The 18,949-nt window shown below is 54.4% G+C and overlaps 1 protein-coding gene across 4 annotated transcripts in view; it reads left to right on the top strand.

Annotated features, from left to right (window-relative positions):
* Positions 1-18,949, top strand: part of NTNG2 (netrin G2) — a 74,848-nt gene that overhangs the window by 27,310 nt on the left and 28,589 nt on the right. For all 4 annotated transcript variants that reach the window (XM_067742881.1, XM_067742882.1, XM_067742883.1 and 1 more), the window contains one exon: positions 5,116-5,759. In XM_067742881.1, the coding sequence (XP_067598982.1) occupies positions 5,116-5,759 (644 nt within the window). The remainder of the gene's footprint in view (positions 1-5,115; positions 5,760-18,949) is intronic.

Below are 18,949 nucleotides of genomic sequence, written 5' to 3'. Positions count from 1 at the left end.
AGACCCCAACACCAGTTTCCTTAACTGTTTGACCCCAGAACAGGGGTTCCTAACTGGGGAAATGGGACCCCACGAGTCCCCTAAGTGGAAAACGTGATGTGTTACATTTTTCCAGAGAACATCCTAAGGTTTTTTGTTTTTTTTTTGCGGTACGCGGGCCTCTCACTGTTGTGGCCTCTCCCGTTGCGGAGCACAGGCTCCGGATACACAGGCTCAGCGGCCATGGCTCACGGGCCCAGCCGCTCCGCGGCATGCAGGATCCTCCCGGACCGGGGCACGAACCCGTGTCCCCTGCATCGGCAGGCGGACTCTCAACCACTGCGCCACCAGGGAAGCCCCCATCCTAAGGTTTTTAAACAGGGGTATGATTTTTTGGTTTTGGTGATATTCATGAAATGTCTAAAGAAACAATGACGACTTTTGATAATATCAAAGTTTGGCCCTGCTGTCATCCTGAGAAGTTAGGGGTGTGCCCCAAACATCCCTGGCTCTTTCTCCCCGGTATTAGGCCACTTTATCTTGACGGTGATTAGTTAATCTGATCTCATAGAGTAGAAACGTGCAGACCTAGGAGGCCTGCCAGCGCTGCCCCCCTGCCGGCCCCTCCCTCACACTCTCAGCGATCAGCGGCGCTCAGGGTGCGGGGCTCGGGGGTGAAACGGCCTTCACACCCCAGGCTTCCTCCTCGGCATCCTCCCTAGTGGACAGGAGGAAAATGAGGGTATGAGCCCGTGGCGCTCGGGAAGGACCGTGGGCGTGAAGCCGCCTTCAGTGGGGGGCACTCTGGCCCCTCAACCGTTAAATGGAATTCCGAGATCTTGGGGTGGGAGGGCGGTGGAAGAAAAAGAGAAATAGGAGAGAGGGAATTGTGTTGGCGATGGCTTGGGATTTATTTATTGTGCTCGCTGTTGATTAAGCCCGCTCACTCCGCAGCAGGAGCAGAGCTGGTAAATACACAGGCTGATTCATTAGTTTCTGACCATCTGCTTCCCGGGCTGAGGCCGGGGCGGGGGCTGGGGGGGCAGTGAGCCCTGCAGGCTAGGGCAGCCAGGTTGGAGCCCCCCGTCCCTCTGCAGAGCTGGCTGTGTCAGTCTTCCTGATGACAGACAGGCCGGGTGTGGGGGGGGGGGGCGCGTGAGGGATCCAATATCCCGCCATGGGGACCACAGGAGGCTGGGCAGGTGAGGGAACGTAGGCAGGGGGATGGAGAAGGACCAGAGGAGGGACTTCCCTGGAGGTCCAGTGGTTAGGACTCCACACTCTCACTGCGGAGGGCCCAGGTTCAATCCCTGGTCGGGGAACTAGGGTCCCACAAGCCACGCGGTGTGGCCAAAAAAAAAAAAAAAGGACCAGGGGAGAGGTGAGGTGTTTCACAGCAGCTGGGGGTTGACAGGAATAATATCAACATTCCATATGAGGTCTATGACTATTAATCTAATTATCATTCTATTAATAACTAATTAATAGGATGACCAAATAACTGTAACTTAGTGACTGGTCACTGAGGTCCAAGCCCTATAGGGAGGCTTCACTACACTGTCCCAGATAAGCACACTAACAATCCTGTGATGAATGACGAGGGAACTGGGTTCAAAAGTGAATCAGGCAAGGAGGGCTTCCTGGAGGAAGTACATAGGGAAAGCTCTAAAAACCCAGAGGAGGGAAAGCAGCTGCAGGGGCACAAGCTCAGAGGTGAGAGGGGATGAGACAGCCAGGGAAAAGGCCCAGCTTCAGTGCTGGGTGGATAGCTTTCCAGGTGGGCAGAGTAGCATGATGCCACCTGGTACCAGCGTATTGAGAAGCGGGCCGGTAGAGGAGGGCCCCAGAGAGAGCGTCTGGCCGTTCCTCCCACCCTGACCCACGCTTTGCTCACTTGGGGTGAGGCATGTATTAGTTTGCTAGGGCCTGCGTGGCTTAAACCACAGAAATTTATTTTCTCAGGTTCTGGAGGCTGGAAGTCCAAGGTCAAGGTCTGACCCTTGAAAACCAAGGCAGGCTAGTTTCTTCTGAGGCTTCTCTCCATGACTTGCCCATGGGCCCCTGTTGCTGCTTCTTCACATGGTCATTCTGTGTGCACGTGCCCCAGGGGTCTGTGTATCCAAATTTTCCCTTCTTGTAAGGACACCAGTCAGATTGGATCAGGGCCCACCCTAAGGGCCTCATTTTAATGTAATCACCTTTAAAGGCCCTATTTCCAAATACAGTCACATTCAGAAGTACTGGGGGTTCAGGCTTCAACATATGAATTTGGGGGGTGGGGGCGCACAGTATACTCCATAACAAGTTGCCAGGGGCAGTAGAAGAAGGGAAGCTGTGGGAAGAGGATGATTGCTGGGTCGGGGGAGGGGAGGATGCCCACTTGGGTGCAAACTGTGTCTTCCGGTCCCCAGTGTCCAGGTGTGAGCTCTGAGCCAGCTGAGGGCCTGGGGAACAGGCTGTCCCCCACAGGCAGGCCTGCCCCCCTTTCATCACCAGGCCTGGACTCTACAAGCCACTGAGCCATCCCCACGGGACCTTTCAGCCTCTCCCCGTTCTGGGCGACGTCACAAGAGCACCAGCTGGAGTGCGGGGAAGCTTGGACCCCCATGGGCCAAGCCTGGCCCCTCTCCCTGCCATGTTGTGCGTGAGGTCCCTAGAGTTCCAGAACACCTCTGAGGTTGTCCAGGACACAAGCAGGCTCGTCCTCAAACCCCTCCCACCCTCAGGGAGTCCTGGGCCAGTCCTGCCCCACCTGGGCCTCAGTTTCCCCATTTGCTCAGTGAGGGGGGTGGACTCAATGCTGTACCCCTTCCACCCCAAGTTTTCCGGGTCCTGGGAATCAGCAGGTCTGGCCAGGTGGGGTGGATAGTGGTACCACAGGGGACCCAGGACAGAGCTATTTTGGTGGGACCCGCCTCAGTAAACCCCAGAGCCAAGCTGCCCGCTGAGGATCCTTGGGTGGCCTAGGAACTGGCCCTCCACTAACGGGCTTCAAAGGTGATGGCCCAGGGTCGCTGCGGTGATGCCGACCCGGCCCCTCGGGAGACAGGCGCCCACGGCCACTGGGAGCCGAATGCCTCCTTTTAGAACATGAGGCTTTAATGCAGATCGAAGCCGCTTTTGTCTGAGAAAACCAGGGTCCTGAAATATTCATCAAAGGAGCTGCAATTGGTCTGGGGCGCGTGCGGTTCTCAGTGACGGTGTTTCCTGTTAATTAATAGCCTTTATTTTTTAGAGCAGTCTTAGGTTTACTGAAAATGGAGCAGACAGTCCAGAGCGCCCCTAAGACCCGTTCCCCTCACAGCTGCCCCATTATCCACAGCTTCCATTAGCGTGCTACCTTTGTTACATGGATGTGTCGTTATTAACGCAAGCCCACGTTGACAGTAGGGCTCCCTCCTGGCGTTGCACAAATGTACCATGTCATTTATCCAGCATGACAGTGTCATACAAGATGGCTTCACTGCCCTAAAAATTCCCTGGGCTCCCCCCTATTCATCCCTCCAACCCCCGGCAACCACCACGTTAGTGATATTTTCAGGCCTCTGGGTGAGTTCACACGGCAGACCAGACCCGGGGGATGGATTTGAACTGCGGAGGAGGGAAGCCCCGGCTGGAGCCCGCTGGGCCAGGGAGTGGGCTGCCAGCTTTTGGAGGCGGGGGTGAGGGGAGAGGAAGCATGTGGGGGCCGTGCCCTGCCTTACCCAGACAGTGTCCCCCACTGGGCCAGCCAGGCACGTGCCAAGGAAAGGACTGCCACAAGACGCACCCCCTTGAGAGGAACCCGGGCTGTGCGTGAGGCAGACACGCATGCTGTGGGGACAGAGAGCAGGCCCCAGTGACAGACAGGCCACAGTGCGGCCCCCAGCTCTTCCTAGCAGGGCCTCGGGCAAGGGCCACCACCTTCCAAAGCCCGGGTTGCTTCATCCCGAGCATGGAGTTGACACTCCCACACTGTGAGCATTGGTGGTTAGCTAGTTACTGAACAGGAGAGAAATGAGATAATGTGCTGGGCACCAGGTGGACTTCTTCCACTGCCCCTCCTGTTGCTACTAATTGTATTGTCTGAAGGGTCGAGAAGGCGCCTCTGTGTAGGAGATGTTTCAAGAGTCAAATGTCCATCCACAGATGAATGGATAAAGAAGATGTGGCACATATATACAATGGAACATTACTCAGCCATAAAAAGAAACAAAATAGAGCTATTTGTAGTGAGGTGGATGGACCTAGAGACTGTCATACAGAGTGAAGTAAGTCAGAAAAAGAGAAACAAATACCATATGCTAACACATATGTATGGAATCTAAAAAAAATGGTGCTGAAGAACCTAGGGGAAGGGCAGGAATGAAGACGCAGACGTAGAGAATAGACTTGAGGGCACGGGGAGGGGGAAGGGTAAGCTGGGACGAAGTGAGAGAGTGGCATGGACATATATACACTATCAAATGTAAAACAGATAGCTAGTGGGAAGCAGCCGCATAGCACAGGGAGATCAGCTCTGTGCTTTGTGACCACCTAGAGGGGTGGGATGGGGAGGGTGGGAGGGAGACTCAAGAGGGAGGAGATATGGGGATATATGTATACGTATAGCTGATTCACTTTGTTATACAGCAGAAATTAACACACCATTGTAAAGCAATTATACTCCAATAAAGATGACAAAAAAAAGTGTGAGTAGGAATTTGGAGGCAGACAGAGAGTGGAAGGGCATGTCAAGGAGAGGGGATGCCATCTGCAAAGGCTCAGAGGCACAGACAAGGGAGGCTTGGAGGACAGGAGTGCTCAGGTGGGAGGCCAGGAACAGTGGCTCCAGATATGGTGGGAGGAGGTCAGAGTCAATGAGGTAAAGCGGTAGGGCTTTATCCTCTGGGCAGTGGGGAGCCATGGAGGGTCTCAGAGCAGTGACTAGCTCCCGCCCTTCTTGATTGTCTGAGCTTAGAGTAGGAATAAATGTTTTCTTGGGAGGCAATAGAGCTGCATGTCTTTATGGGCTTTGGAAGAGAGAGGCTTCCTGGTGCCCGGACGTCGGAGCACAGGCTCTGAGACCTCTGGGCAGACACTGGGGCTGGGCTGGGACAAGGCTCCCGGGCCCCCCAGAACAGTCAGCATCCACCCTGGTCTTCTCCCCACCCGCAGGAGAACCCCTACCTGTGCAGCAACGAGTGTGACGCCTCCAACCCGGACCTGGCTCACCCGCCCCGGCTCATGTTGGACAGGGAGGATGAGGGCCTGGCCACCTACTGGCAGAGTGTCCCGTGGAGCCGCTACCCCAGCCCGCTGGAGGCCAACATCACCCTGTCGTGGAACAAGAGCCTGGAGCTGACGGACGACGTGGTGGTGACGTTCGAGTACGGCCGGCCCACCGCCATGGTCCTGGAGAAGTCGCTGGACAACGGGCGCACGTGGCAGCCCTACCAGTTCTACGCAGAGGACTGCATGGAGGCCTTCGGCATGCCCGCCCGCCGCGCCCGCGACCTGTCGGCGTCGGGTGCCCACCGGGTGCTGTGCACGGAGGAGTACTCGCGCTGGGCCGGCTCCAAGAAGGAGAAGCACGTGCGCTTCGAGGTACGGGACCGCTTCGCCATCTTCGCCGGCCCCAACCTGCGCAACATGGACAACTTGTACACGCGGCTGGAGAGCGCCAAGGGCCTCAAGGAATTCTTCACCCTCACCGACCTGCGCATGCGGCTGCTGCGCCCGGCGCTGGGCGGCACGTATGTGCAGCGGGAGAACCTCTACAAGTACTTCTACGCCATCTCCAACATCGAGGTCATGGGCAGGTAAGGCCCGGGGGTGACCTGGTACCCAGGATGTTACCTGCTTGCCGGGATATTACCAGATACCTGGAATGTTACCTGAGGCCTAGGATGTTACGTGATACCTGGGACATTACCTGGTGTTGCATCAAAGGGGCTACCTGCGATTTTCCATGGAGGGAGGTGAATGCTGGATGATGAATGTCCTCCGTAGGGCCCAGGCTACCTCTAGCCACAGGGCTGGGAGGTCTGGAGAGGATGGGTGGAGCTGAGCAGACCTGGGCAGTGTGGGTGGGGTTTGAGCTAAAGCCTGGTGCTCGGGAGGTACAACGTAACTGGCCACGGACTCAATGAACGGGCACTTGTGTCTGGGGGGTGCCCGAGACCGCCTTCAGGCTCCAGGATTTGCTAGAAGGACTCACAGAGCCTAGCAAAGCTGTTATACCCACAGCTGCTGTGGTTACAATGAAAGGATACAGATTACAGTCAGCAACAGAGAAAGGTTCAGAGGGCAGGCTCTGGGAGAGAGCAGTGCGAGCTTCCGGTCATCCTCTCCCGGTGCAGCAACGGTGACAGCGCGTGCGGAGTAGCGCCAGCCAGGGGAGCTTGCCCGAGCCTGGGTATCCAGGGGTGTTATTGGGAATTGGTTATGTAGGCGTGGCTGACTGCCCACGTGGTTGACCTTGGGCCCCAATTCCTTGACCCACAGGTCATGCTGATACTGCATGGCCCCAGGCCGCCATCATAAATCACATCATTAGTGTCAATTATCTGGAGTGGCCCCAGGCCCCAGATAAACAAAGACTCTTATTAGGCAGGACATTCCAAGGCTCATAAACTCCTCCCAGGAGCTAGTTAAGGGCCAGACTTTTCTTTGGACCCTGTAGCGTGTGGACAGCCCAACCCTGCCGAGTTAGTCCTTTACTCACAGCTTTGGAGAAGAAGATGTTTTGTGGACACTTTGGGGGGAGGCAAAGGACCATCACAGGCGGTAAAAACAGCCTTTGATTCCCAGGAACTCTGTAGATTGCAGATGATAAAATGGTCGCACGCTGTCCCAGATCATCTGTTCATCCGACAGATGACCTGCTGGTCAGTAGGGGCAAGGCCTTTATCCCCAGCCACGGATATAACACCCTGATCTGCACTCAAGAGCGAGGCTTGCGGGGGGGCGGGGGGCATCGCGGGTAACCAAGGGGTCAATCATAAGGGGCAGCAGCATGTAACACAGGAGCTCTCTAAGTGTGGTTCCTGGACCAGCAGCATTACCGTCACTTGGAAACGCGTTAGAAATGCAAATTCTCGGGCCCCGTGCCAGGCCTGCTGTACCGTAAATCCCAGGGGTGAGGCCCAGCAGTCTGTGTTTTAATAAGCTCTCTGGAGGGTTTGGATACACGCACGTTCGAGAACCGCTGCTGTGGCAGTCGGAGTAGGCATTCTGGAGCCAGATGGCCTGGGGTGAATTCCCGGCTCTGCCGTCGACGGGCTGTGAGCCTCCGGACGAGGACCTCTCCGCGCCTCAGTTTCCCCATCCGTAGAACAGGGACGATAACGAACATGCTTGTCTCACTGCATCGTGGTAAGCTAATTGAGTTAGAGTTAGAGCTGATGAGATACTCAGAACTACTGTGAGCTTGTGTTTATTACATCGCAGTTTACTGTGGGTTAGCATGTCACACATGCTAAAAAAGTGTTTATTGAATAAAATACATAGTGTTCAAAATAATGGCGTCCGAGAGCTGGGGCAGGTTGAGGAAGGACCAAGTTGAGACCCAAGGGTGTTGGGGCATAATTAGGGCCAGGAGCATGGCTTAGGCCAGTTTGGGCAGGGGCTGTACAAGAACCCAGCTGGGACAACATACCTTGGGCAGCTTTCCACGACAGGCTCTGCAGACTGCCCGAGTATATAATTACTGATGAGTGCAAAAACCAGTTTGCTGCATGGTGTGTATAGTATAATCCAATTTTTGTAAAATATGTAATATGCCCGCACACATGATTTCTCTGTTGACGTTGACATTGGAAAGAAGCCCTTTCGGGCCCGGGAGCATCGTGGATGTGGGGAAAGGCTAGAAGCTTGTGTACTAACGTCTCACTGTGGTCACACCTGCGGAGTAGGGGTGGGCAGGGGCGGTGTGGGGTTTTGGTTTTCCGCTGTGTCTGCATTTTATTTTCCTTTGACTCTGTGTGGATTCCAGGTGGGCCAAGGCAAAGGCAAGCGATTCATGAGGTGGGGTCAGTTCAAGGCCAGCAGGTGGCAGTGAGGCAGGTGCACATGCAGGGGCCTGTGGTTCTGACACCCGTGACTCCTAGCCCACCCGCACTTGGGGCAGGCTATTTTATTTTTTATTTATTTATTTATTTTTTATTTTTTTTTGCGGTACGCGGGCCTCTCACTGTTGTGGCCTCTCCCGTGGCGGAGCACAGGCTCCGGACTCGCAGGCTCAGCGGCCATGGCTCACGGGCCCAGGCGCTCTGCGGCATGTGGGATCTTCCCGGACCGGGGCACGAACCCATGTCCCCTTCATCGGCAGGTGGACTCTCAACCACTGCGCCACCAGGGAAGCCCAGGGGGCAGGCTATTTTAAACCAGGAGTGGTCTGGAGACCGCCTGATATGTGGCAGCTGTTGCGGTAGCGGGGAGTCAAGGATCAATGTCCTGCTCCTGCTTCTCAGATCCGTGTGCAGGCTTTGGGCCGTGGGCCATCTTGGTGACCTCTGCCAGCCCTGGGGATGCGATGGTCTGGTTCTCTTAAGACCCTCCCATCCGCCGACCCAACAGCTTAGCAGTTCAGAGGTAGGAACAAGATCCCCACCCCTTCTGGGGGCTGTGGCCCCTTTTCTGACCTCCTTGGGCTGCTATGGGGGTGTCCCTCATCTTCAGGCGTCTAATCAAGGGCCCGCCTGCCCCTTCGTTAGGCGGCTCGTGCAGGGTCCTAAGGTCCAGGCCGGCTGCAGGGTCTGCGCTGGATGGTGACAACCAGGACCTGTAGTGCCCCTTACACCTCAGCCAGGGGTGAAGGTCATTTTTCTCTTAGGAGGGACTCTGAGATGCAGAAGTGGGGCAGATCGTATTTGGGAAGGGACAGAGGGACAGCGGCGGGGGGGCAGGAAAGAGTCTCAGCTTTTCAGCCTCATCTAGATCAAGAGGGCTGTTCTGGTGCCAGGTGACCTGGGGGTCAGGTGAGCTGGGTTCCAGCCCCGCCCCTCTGCTCCCCTCTCTGGACCTCAGTTTCCTGTCTGTAACCTGAGGCCTGGGGCTGCCAGGGCGGTCCCTGCCCGGCAGCTCCCAGCTCCCGCTGGCACCCAGCCTCTGTGGGTGGTGGGGATTAGCTGTAGTGGTGGTGAAAGCACGCAATCAATTCACAGATAAAGTAAGTACTCTTCAGGCGGCTGGTTGGCAGGAAAGTGGCAGCTTGGCTAATCGATTAATTAGATCTGGTCAGATGCTTCAGCAACGGGCTGTGACTTCCTCTACTTTTCCTTTTTAAATTCCAGGTGGGAAAGTCCAGCTGTGCCTGGGAGCCAGAGAGGCCAGAGAGGCAGGATGGGGTGGCAAAGGTGCCCGTGGGCCCACCCAGATGATGCCCTTGGTGTTCCTGAGTAGTGACCTGAGGATCCCCGGGCTGTCGGGTGCTGGGATTTCAGACTGAACCTGTTCTGGTATTTGCTCAGAATTTCATGACCCAGAGTTACACGGTGCCTCCCCCTGTGGCCTGCTAACAATAGTAGCTGATACTTATTGAGTGTTTGCTATGGGCTCCTTTCCTGTTGAGCAGTGAGCTCAGGGCTCACATGCATCTTAGTTAATCAATAGTCATTCACTTCCCACAAGGTTATTAAATCTCTAAGACCCCACAAGCTGGAGCATTGAGCAAGCCGGACCTGATCTCCGCCCCATAGAGCCTTTCCCACGGGGACGACATTCCCCTCCACCTCGTGTTTTTAGATAAGGAGGCCGAGGTCAGGGGACATAAGTAGATCACACAGCGAAACTGACCACCAAACAGTCAAGGTGCAACCCTAGTGTGCCCAAGCTCAAGTCCATCTCTCTATGGAATCTAAGGGTCTTTGATACCATGGGTGCTTCCAGCCCTGTCACTCATGTCACCTATTTCCAGCCAGCAAGCACCTGGCTCTGGGGGAGGAGGATGGAGCAGATGGAGAAGCCCAGGCCCCTGGGGGTGAGGACCTGGTACAAACTAGGGGGTGAAAGGAAGAAGGAGAGCAAACCGCAGCCCCACAGGGCAGCGGTGCAGGGAGCAAAGTAGCTTCCAGCACCTGGAGGTCCCGCCCACCACCGGCCTCCCCTCCCTTCAGGACCAGGCAAAACAGCTTTGCCAGTCCTGCTTACTCTGGGTCTGAGACAAAGAGAAGAGGGGGTCCCGCCCATTAAGTTGCTCCCATTCCTGGAAAGCTGGGAAGGGGCGGGAGCGATTTTCTCCTTCCACACACAGGGAAACTCAGGTGTGGACTGGGAGAGCAGCTGGCTTTAACTGGGCAAGTCCGGGGCGGCACCGGATTTGAGGAGGAATGAGACGGTGCTTGGAGAAGAGACAAGGCCCCCACCTGCACCCCCAACACAGTGGTCAAGGGCAGCCAGGCCCACATCCAACCAGCTTCATACAGGAGAGCATTTTACTTTATTTATTTTTTAAATATTTATTTATTTTATTTTTGGCCGCGTCGGGTCTTAGTTGCGGCACATGGGGTCCTTCGTTGCCGCATGCGGGATCTGGCATGCGGGATCTTCCGTTGCAGCGCGTGGGCTTCTCTCTAGTTGCGGCATGCAGACTTGGTTGCCCCACGGCATGTGGGATCTTAGTTCCCCAACCAGGGATCAAACCCCCGTCCCCTGCATTGGAAGGTGGATTCTTAACCACTGGACCGCCAGGGAAATCCTCAGGAGGGCATTTTAAAACAACGGGCTCCCCAGCCCCACTGCTAAGAGCTCTGGATCCCATAAGTTTGGGGCGAGGTCCAGAAGAGATTCTTTACAAATCTCCGCAAGGGAGTGGAGAGTTGGGAACCCCCAGGTAGAAGCTGGCATCATTAGACCAACAGGGTTTGAATCCTGCCTCCATCACTGATTAGCTGGATCACCTTAACCTGTCTAAGCCTCAGTTTTCCCGTCTGCAAAATGGAGATATGATAACGACCTCACCAGCTTGGGGTGAGGCTTCAGTGAAACGATATATTTGAAGAGCTTACCCTAGTGTCCCATTCCTCTGGCTAGGTGGCCGGAGAGGTCAGGGAGAGAGGCAGACCAGATGTTGCCGCATCTTCTGATGTTGTGAGAGAAGGCACACAGCAGATATATATGTGAAATCACTTGCTTTTTGAAATACTGGCACCTACTGAAAATCCTGTGCAGGTAAAACAAAACACACCTGCAACCCAAGGCAGCTCACAAGCTGTCAGTGTGCCCCCTCTGCTCTGAGACCTGCCTGTCTTCTCACAGCGGTGACAACATAGCCGCTACACTCACAGTATTCTGCAGGCCTCTGGCAGGGCGGGCACCTGGGATCTGGACAAACTCCGGGTAAACAGCCTGCTGACTCTGGGTCTGGGGCAGAGGGAAGGGGAAATGGTCATCCTATTCTCACCCTCAGGCCCTGCCCCAGGGCAAAGTCCTCCACCCAGAAAACTCTTGGAGGCTCCAGGGAACCAGTCCAGCTGGGCCTTAGCCAGCCAAGGACAGGAAAGGAAGAGTGAGTTCCCCGTTCTTGGAGGTATTCAAGCCAAGCAGGGTGGTGTTGGTGGGAGATGACGGAGAGAGGTCCCATGCATCAGATGAAGGTCCTGTGCACCTGATCTGTTCACCATTGATTAAGTGAACAGGAACTATAGATACCATTTTAAAATTTGGTAGGTGTGAGAATCCACTGGCTTTCCCAGATGCTGCTGGGGTCTGGCTTCTCATCCAAGGCCCTGGGCCAGCCGGCACCCGCCTGGTTTTCTCCTCCCTTGACCCCCTGCCCCTTTCTTGCCTTCTTGTCTTCTTCCATAAACGTCCTGCCGTATTGATCACCCAGTAACTAAAGATAGACGGAACTTAGGACAAGAATAGAAAACGCAGGAGGGAAGCAGGCTTTGTGCGTGTGTGTGTGTGTGTGTGTGTGGAGGGGAGGGGGAGGGGGAGGGGATCAGAGAGAGCAGAGGCCTTTCCACTTACTGCACGGACTTGCCCCGCCCTCCGTCTAGTCTCTTCCGTTGCTGATCCCCAGGGAACATGGGTGAGAAGGGAAGCGTGTGATTTTTATTCTGCCTGCACTGACCCTTGTAGCTCTGTGACCCCCACCTGGGGTTGGGGGGTGGGGCTCCCCCCTTCAGGAACATTAGCTGTCATTGCCGAGCAGCTCTTATGGGCCATATGGTATTCTAAGTCCCGTATGTGTGTTTCCTCATTGAGTCCTGCCCCTTGAGGGTCCTTGTCCCCAGTATGCGGATGAGGACACTGAGGCTTGGAGGTTAAGAAATAGATGGAGGTGCCCCCTTAGGATGACTACCGTCAGAAAAACAGAAAACAACGAGTGTTGGCAAGGATGTGGACAAAGACGAACCCATGTGCACTATTGGTAGGAATGTAAAATGGCGCAGCGGCTGTGGAAAACAGTGTTTTGGTTCCTCAAAAAATTAAACATAGAATTCCCATATGGTCCAGCAGTTCCACTCCGGGTTATACACCCAAAAGAACTGAAAGCAGAGACTTGAATAGATATTTGTGCACCCATGTTCCCAGCAGCATTACTCGCATAGTGGAAAGGTGGAAATAACCCAAGTGTCCATCAACTGATGATGGAGTAACAAAATGTGGTCTATACATACCATGGAATATTATTCAGCCTTGAAAAGGAAGGAAATCCTGACACCTGCTACAACACGGATGATATAAACCAGACACAGAAGGACAAATACTGTGTGAGTCCACATAGGTAAGGCACCAGGAATAGGCAAGTTCGTAGAGATGGAAAATAGGATAAGGTTGCCAGGGGCTGGAGGGAGGGGGGAATGGAGAGTTCCTTAGACGGTGTAAAGTTTCTGTTTGGGATGATGTAAGTGTTCTGGAAAGGATTTTTTTTTTTTTTAACGGATCAAAATCATTTATTTATTTATTTATTTAAACATCTTTATTGGGGTATAATTGCTTTACAATGGTGTGTTGGTTTCTGCTCTATAACAAAGTGAATCAGTTATGCATATACATATGTTCCCATATCTCTTCCCTCTTGCGTCTCCCTCCCTCCCACCCTCCCTATCCCACCCCTCTAGGTGGTCACAAAGCACCGAGCTGATCTCCCTGTGCTATGCGGCTGCTTCCCACTAGCTATCTATTTTATGTTTGGTAGTGTATATATGTCCATGCCGCTCTCTCACTTTGTCACAGCTCACCCTTCCCCCTCCCCATGGAAAAGGATATCTTTTAAAGGTAATTGCTTTTATTTGTTTGTTTGTTAATTTTATTTTATTTTTGGCTGTGCTGCACAGCTTGCAGGATCTTAGTTCCCCGACTAGGGATTGACCCCTGGCCACGGTGGTGAAAGCACTGAGTTCTAACCACTAGACCACCAGGGAAGTCCCTAGAAAAGGATATTGATGGTAGTTGCACAATAACGTGAATGTACTTAATGTCACTGAATTATCCACTTTAAAATGGCAAAATAGTAAGTTTTATGTTATGTATATTTTAACACACACACACACACACACACATACACACACACACACACACACACAAGAAGAAAAAGAAATAGGTGGATGGCTTCCATGTCAGACTGTCCAGGTGCAAATCCTGGCTCAGGTGTGACCCAGGGCAAGTTTCTTAACTTGTCTGTGGCTCCTTTCCCACCTCCATAAAATGGAGATAATAACCATGGAGTTTGTTTGTTTGTTTCATTTTTGGCTGCATTGGGTCTTCGTTGCTGTGCACGGGCTTTCTCTAGTTGCAGTGAGCAGGGGCTACTCTTCGTTGTGGTGCACAGGCTTCTCGTTGCGGTGGCTTCTCTTGTTGCGGAGCATGGGCTCTAGGCACACGGGCTTCAGTAGTTGTGGCATGCAGGCTCAGTAGTTGTGGCTCATGGGCTCTAGAGCACAGACTCAGTAGCTGTGGCTCACGAGCTTAGCTGCTCCGCGGCACGTGGGATCTTCCCGGACCAGGGCTCGAACCCACGTCCCCTGCATTGGCAAGCGCATTCTCAACCACTGCACCACCAGGGAAGTCCCATAACCATGGAGTTTAAATCAGACAACCCGTGAAGAGGCTCAGAGCCGTGGCCAGGCCGTGGTAAACATGCAGTAAGTGCTAGGGTCACCACTGTGTCAATAAAACACCAGGATCCCAGGGCACGGCCTGGAGTTCCTTCTACGGGACCCGTGCTTTCAGGAGAGTGGGCCTTAATGGTCCTGGACTCCCGGAAATACATGCTAAGCATCGTGTGGGTGTGAGGTCGGCCCGACTGAGGGCCTTAGTTTTCATTCCATTGCCAAAGGGGTCCGTGATCCCCAAACGTTTGGAGAGTCAGTTTCGTGTTCTATTTTTTATTTTTTCAACCCAACATGTGTGTTCCCAGCTCATTAAGGACAGAGATTTTGTTAGGCGCAGTTTACACCCTTTAACCGAACCTGCCAATCTTCCTGAACCACTCCCTCCCACCAAAGATGGGACACGCACCATACTGTCGTCTGCTGAGGAATGGGGCGGGGGCAGAGCTGTGCTGAGGATATGGGGGGGTGTCCACTGCCAAGTGTGGCAGGGGGACCCATGGGGCATTTGTCCAGGCTCCTTTGGGTACCTCTGGGCTGCTCACCTACCAGGTGTGGCCCCAGCCCTGGTGGGAGGGGGCAGCAGGGGGGTCCTGGGTTTGGCTGGGGTCTCAGAAGATATGGGGCCCCGGTGGGTGAGTTAGGGATGGAATCCCTGACAGTGATGCCTTCCAACAGTGCTGGGGAGAACGAGCGCCCCCCTTTCTCTCGCTGAGGGGGGAGGATTTCCTTCTGAGAGTTTTGTCACTGTCGTATTAATTCATTCAATGGATATTTTTAAAGGGCACTTGTATTAGTTAGTCTCCTAGGGCTGCCATCACCAAGTACCACAGATCAGGTGGGCTTAAAACAACAGAAATGTATTGCCTTAGAGTTCTGGGGGCTTGAAGTCTGAAATCAAGGTGGTGGCAGGGCCATGCTCTTTCCAAAACCTGTCAGGGAGAATCCGTTCTCCGAGCTGCTGGGGGAAGCCAGCATCTTTGGCATCCCCTGGCTGTAGATGCATCATCCCATGCCTTCGTCTGTCTTCTCGTGGCCGTCTTCTCTCTGTGCCTCTGTCTCGATAGAGTGTTCTCCCCTTATCTCTTCTTCTTAGAAGGACAGCAGTCGTACTGGACTAAGGGCTCACCCTACTCCAGTATCACTTCATCTTAATTTGTATCTTTTTTTTTTTGGCGGTACGCAGGCCTCTCACTGCTGTGGCCTCTCCCGTTGCGGAGCACAGGCTCCGGACGCGCAGGCTCAGCGGCCATGGCTCACGGGCCCAGCCGCTCCGCGGAACGCGGCATCCTCCCGGACCAGGGCACGAACCCGTTCCCCTCCATCAGCAGGCGGACTCTCAACCGCTGCGCCACCAGGGAAGCCCCTTAATTTATATCTTAATCACATCTGCAAAGACCCTGTTTCCATATCAGGTCGCAGTCACAGGCACCAGGATAGATAGAACGTCAATCTATCTTTTTGGGGGACACAATTCGATCCATAACAGGTACCTACTATGTGTCCAACACAGCCAGGTGCTTCAGATCCAAGAGCCCCACGGGGTTTACGGTCTAGCAGGGAGATGGGAATAAACAAAACAAACCACCACAGGTGACTCAAGGTGCTGGGAAGGTGACAAACCGAGGGGGCCATAGAGAGGGTGGCTGGGAGGGGCGACCTGACACCAGGCCCCAGGTGGTGGGGGAAGCCCCCCGAGGAAGAAGCTTTGCAGGCGGAAGGGGGAGCCGGAGCAGGCGGAGGTGCGTTTCCGGCAGGGGAACCGCAGGTGCAAAGGCCCTGCCTTCAACTCACGGGTGATGCCTTCTAAGAGCTTAATATGACGTGGCTAGAGTGTGTGAGCGCCGTGAGAGCAGAGGGGACAGGGCCAGGTGGTGCTAGCCCTGCAGCCTCGGGAGGGAGTTGGTTTTGTTCTAAGTTCAGGGAAAGCCATTGCAGGATTTTAGACGGGGAGGTCACGCTCTCTGATTTCTGATGCTTGGCCGGCGCTTGAGCTGGGAGGGGCAGCTGGAGGGAGACCAGGCAGTTTCCGCCAAGACAAAGCACAGCCTGGACTGGGTTCTGGATGTGGAGATGGGAGCCGAGGGCTGCCTGGGGATGGAGTTGACCGAGTGGCTGGTAGGAGGCATCCAGGGGAGCCCCGGGTTCTGGCTGGAGACCCTGGGTGGATGGAGATTGTACCTAGTGAAGTGGGGACAGCCGGTGGAGGAAGAAGTTTCTGGAAGAAATTTTTGAATATGTTTACATTTTGCTTTGTATATTATCATCCAGTAAAATTGACCTTTGGGGGTGCAGTTCTATGAATTTTAACCCACGTAGATTCATAGGACCACCAGCACAATCAAGACACAGAATAGTCCATCTCCCCAGAGAGCTCCCTCGAGCTGCCCCCCTTGTAGCCACACCCTCCTCTCCCGGCCCCCCCCCCCCCACCCCGTCCTCAGCAAACACTGATCTCTGTCACTACAGCTTTGTCTTTTTGAAAACGTCTTGTAAATGGAGTCGCACAGCATGTGAGAGGCTTCCTTCGCTCAGCACAGTGCCCTCAAGGTGCTTGTGTTGTTGCCGTCAAGCATGGTCCTTTTTATTGCCGGGGAGCATCCTGCCCCCAGCACTGCAGTTCCGTCCATTGTTGCAGGAAGGGGGACCCCTTCCAGGGCCCAAGTGGGCTCTTGTCTAACACTTGGCAATGAATCGTCCGAGGAGACACACGTGCTGACAAAGCAGGAGACTTTATTGGGAAGGGGCACCCGGACGGAGAGCAGCAGGGTAAGGGAGCCCAGGAGACCTGCTCTGCCACGTGGCTCGCAGTCTCGGGGTTTATGGTGATGAGGTGAGTTTCCGGGTGGTATCTGGCCAATCATCTTGCTTCACCCATATTTTTTCTGACTCAGGGTCCTTCCTGGTGGCGCGCACATCTCTCAGCCAAGATGGATTCCAGCGCGAGGGTTTCTGGGAGGTTGGTAGGACATATTATGGGCTGGCGTTTCCTTCCCCTTTTGGGCCCCTCCCAAATTCTTCTGGCCAGTTTTTGGCTGCAGCACCGGGTTACTTATCAGGACCTCCTGTTGTGAGACAACTCAGGGAAGCAGTCATCGTCATGCCGGGCCAAGGTGAGCGGTTTCAATCAACGGTTCCCTAACACATTCGCTCAGAGAAGGGAATTTCAGTTGCTTCCAGTTTGGGGCAGCTATGAATAGAGCAGCTCTGAAAATTCGTGTAAAGGTTTGGGTATGAACATAAGCTTTCATTTCTCTTGAGTGAATCCCCGGGTGTGGGATTGTAGGGTCATATGATAAATGTGTGTTTAACTTTATAAGAAACTGCAGAACGGTTTTCCCAAGTGGCTGTGCCCCCAGAGGAAGAGTTCTGGTTTTTTAAAATTTTATTTTATTTATTTATTTTGCGGTACGTGGGCCTCTCACTGTTGTGGCCTCTCCCGTTGTGGAGCACAGGCTCCGGACGCGCAGGCTCAGCGGCCATGGCTCACGGGCCCAGCCGCTCCGCGGCACGTGGGATCCTTCCGGACCGGGACACGAACCCACGTCCCCTGCATCGGCAGGTGGACTCTCAACCACTGCGCCACCAGGGAAGCCCCAGAGTTCTGTTTTGACCTGTTGCTGTGAGGTGCCCTTGAGGCATGGGAGCATTTGGACGTCCAAGTCTGAAGGGCAGGCAACCCAGTCCTGGGCTTAGAGATGACCCCCGACGCCATGGGAGCGTGTGAGGCTCTGAGAACAAGGAGGAAGGTGAGGGCTGGCCTGGGATGGAGCCCTGGGAAGTTGGGCGGTGAAGGCAGCACATGGAGAGCAAGGAGCCATAGAGGGGAGAAAATCGGGAAGGATGGTGCCCCAAAGCCCAGCGGGCGGAGCATGTCCAGGGGGCATGGGCATCAGTGTCCAGTGCCACTGAGGGGTCCAGACAGAGGATGGCCAGGTGGGTCCGTGGACTTAGCAACATGGAGGTCAAAGGTGACCTTGGGAGGGCAGATTTGGGGGAGTCGGGGACAAAGCCCATCTTGGGTGGATTCCAGGGTGAATGCAGAAGATTTTAAAAGGATGAATGAGGGGTAAAAAAACCAAACGTGGTGTCGATAAGGTTTTCCAGAGGTTTGATCATGAAAGGGAGCAGGGAAATGGAGTACAAGCTGGTGGGGAGTTTGAGGGAAGGAAAGGGTTCTTCCTGAAAAGAGGGAGGGACCGCAGCACCCTGGGGTTCTGGTGATGATGCCGAGAAAACAGAAAGGAACAGCAGGGGAAACTGCTGGAGAAAGCCATCAGCGAGGGGCAGAGGGCCTGAGAGGATGGGGGTGGGGGGGGCGGGCTTCCATGATGTACAAGGAGAAGAGAACAGGTGCGAGCTGACAGACAATATTTCGGCCAGAAACCCCGCATCTTACACTTCTAAAGACCCCATATCGTCCCGGCAACCGAAGGCAGCCATCCTCGGGGCTCCGAGGTCTCTTTGTAATGAGTCGATAGCGGCACATCTTGGTGTCAAAGAGAAGACTGCGTTTGAATTCAGACTCTTTCATTTGCTAGTTTATGGTCCAGGGCAAGTCTCTTCAATTTTCCCGAGCCTCAGTTTCCCCATCTGTGAAATGGGATCCTACTGTTTGGAGGACTGTCTGAGCACTTGTAGGTCAGCTCAAGGCCTGACGTGCAGTAGGTGCTTGCGAAATGGGAGCCCTTGTTATTTGCAAGGAGTCAGTATTTAGTTACCTGAACAAAACCCCATTTCCACGGGTGCATGGCTCACCTGGGGGACCCTCTCCAGCCAAGTTGAATCCCTGGATCTCTGCTCCTGTCTGGCTCTCTGCCCCGCCCCCAGCTTGGGGATTGGAGGGACCTTATTAGCTGTAACTGGGGCTAATGAGGCATGGGCAGGACAGACAGGGCTGGAGTGGGGGCTCCTGCCCTGGCTGGGCCGCTTCTCTACCCCACAACAGGGGG

This window comes from Pseudorca crassidens, chromosome 7 (assembly GCF_039906515.1).
Source record: "Pseudorca crassidens isolate mPseCra1 chromosome 7, mPseCra1.hap1, whole genome shotgun sequence".
In the NCBI taxonomy this organism is placed as follows: Eukaryota; Metazoa; Chordata; class Mammalia; order Artiodactyla; family Delphinidae; genus Pseudorca; species Pseudorca crassidens.
Note: the sequence above shows the minus strand (reverse complement) of the source record. Positions and strands in the feature narration are given on the sequence as shown.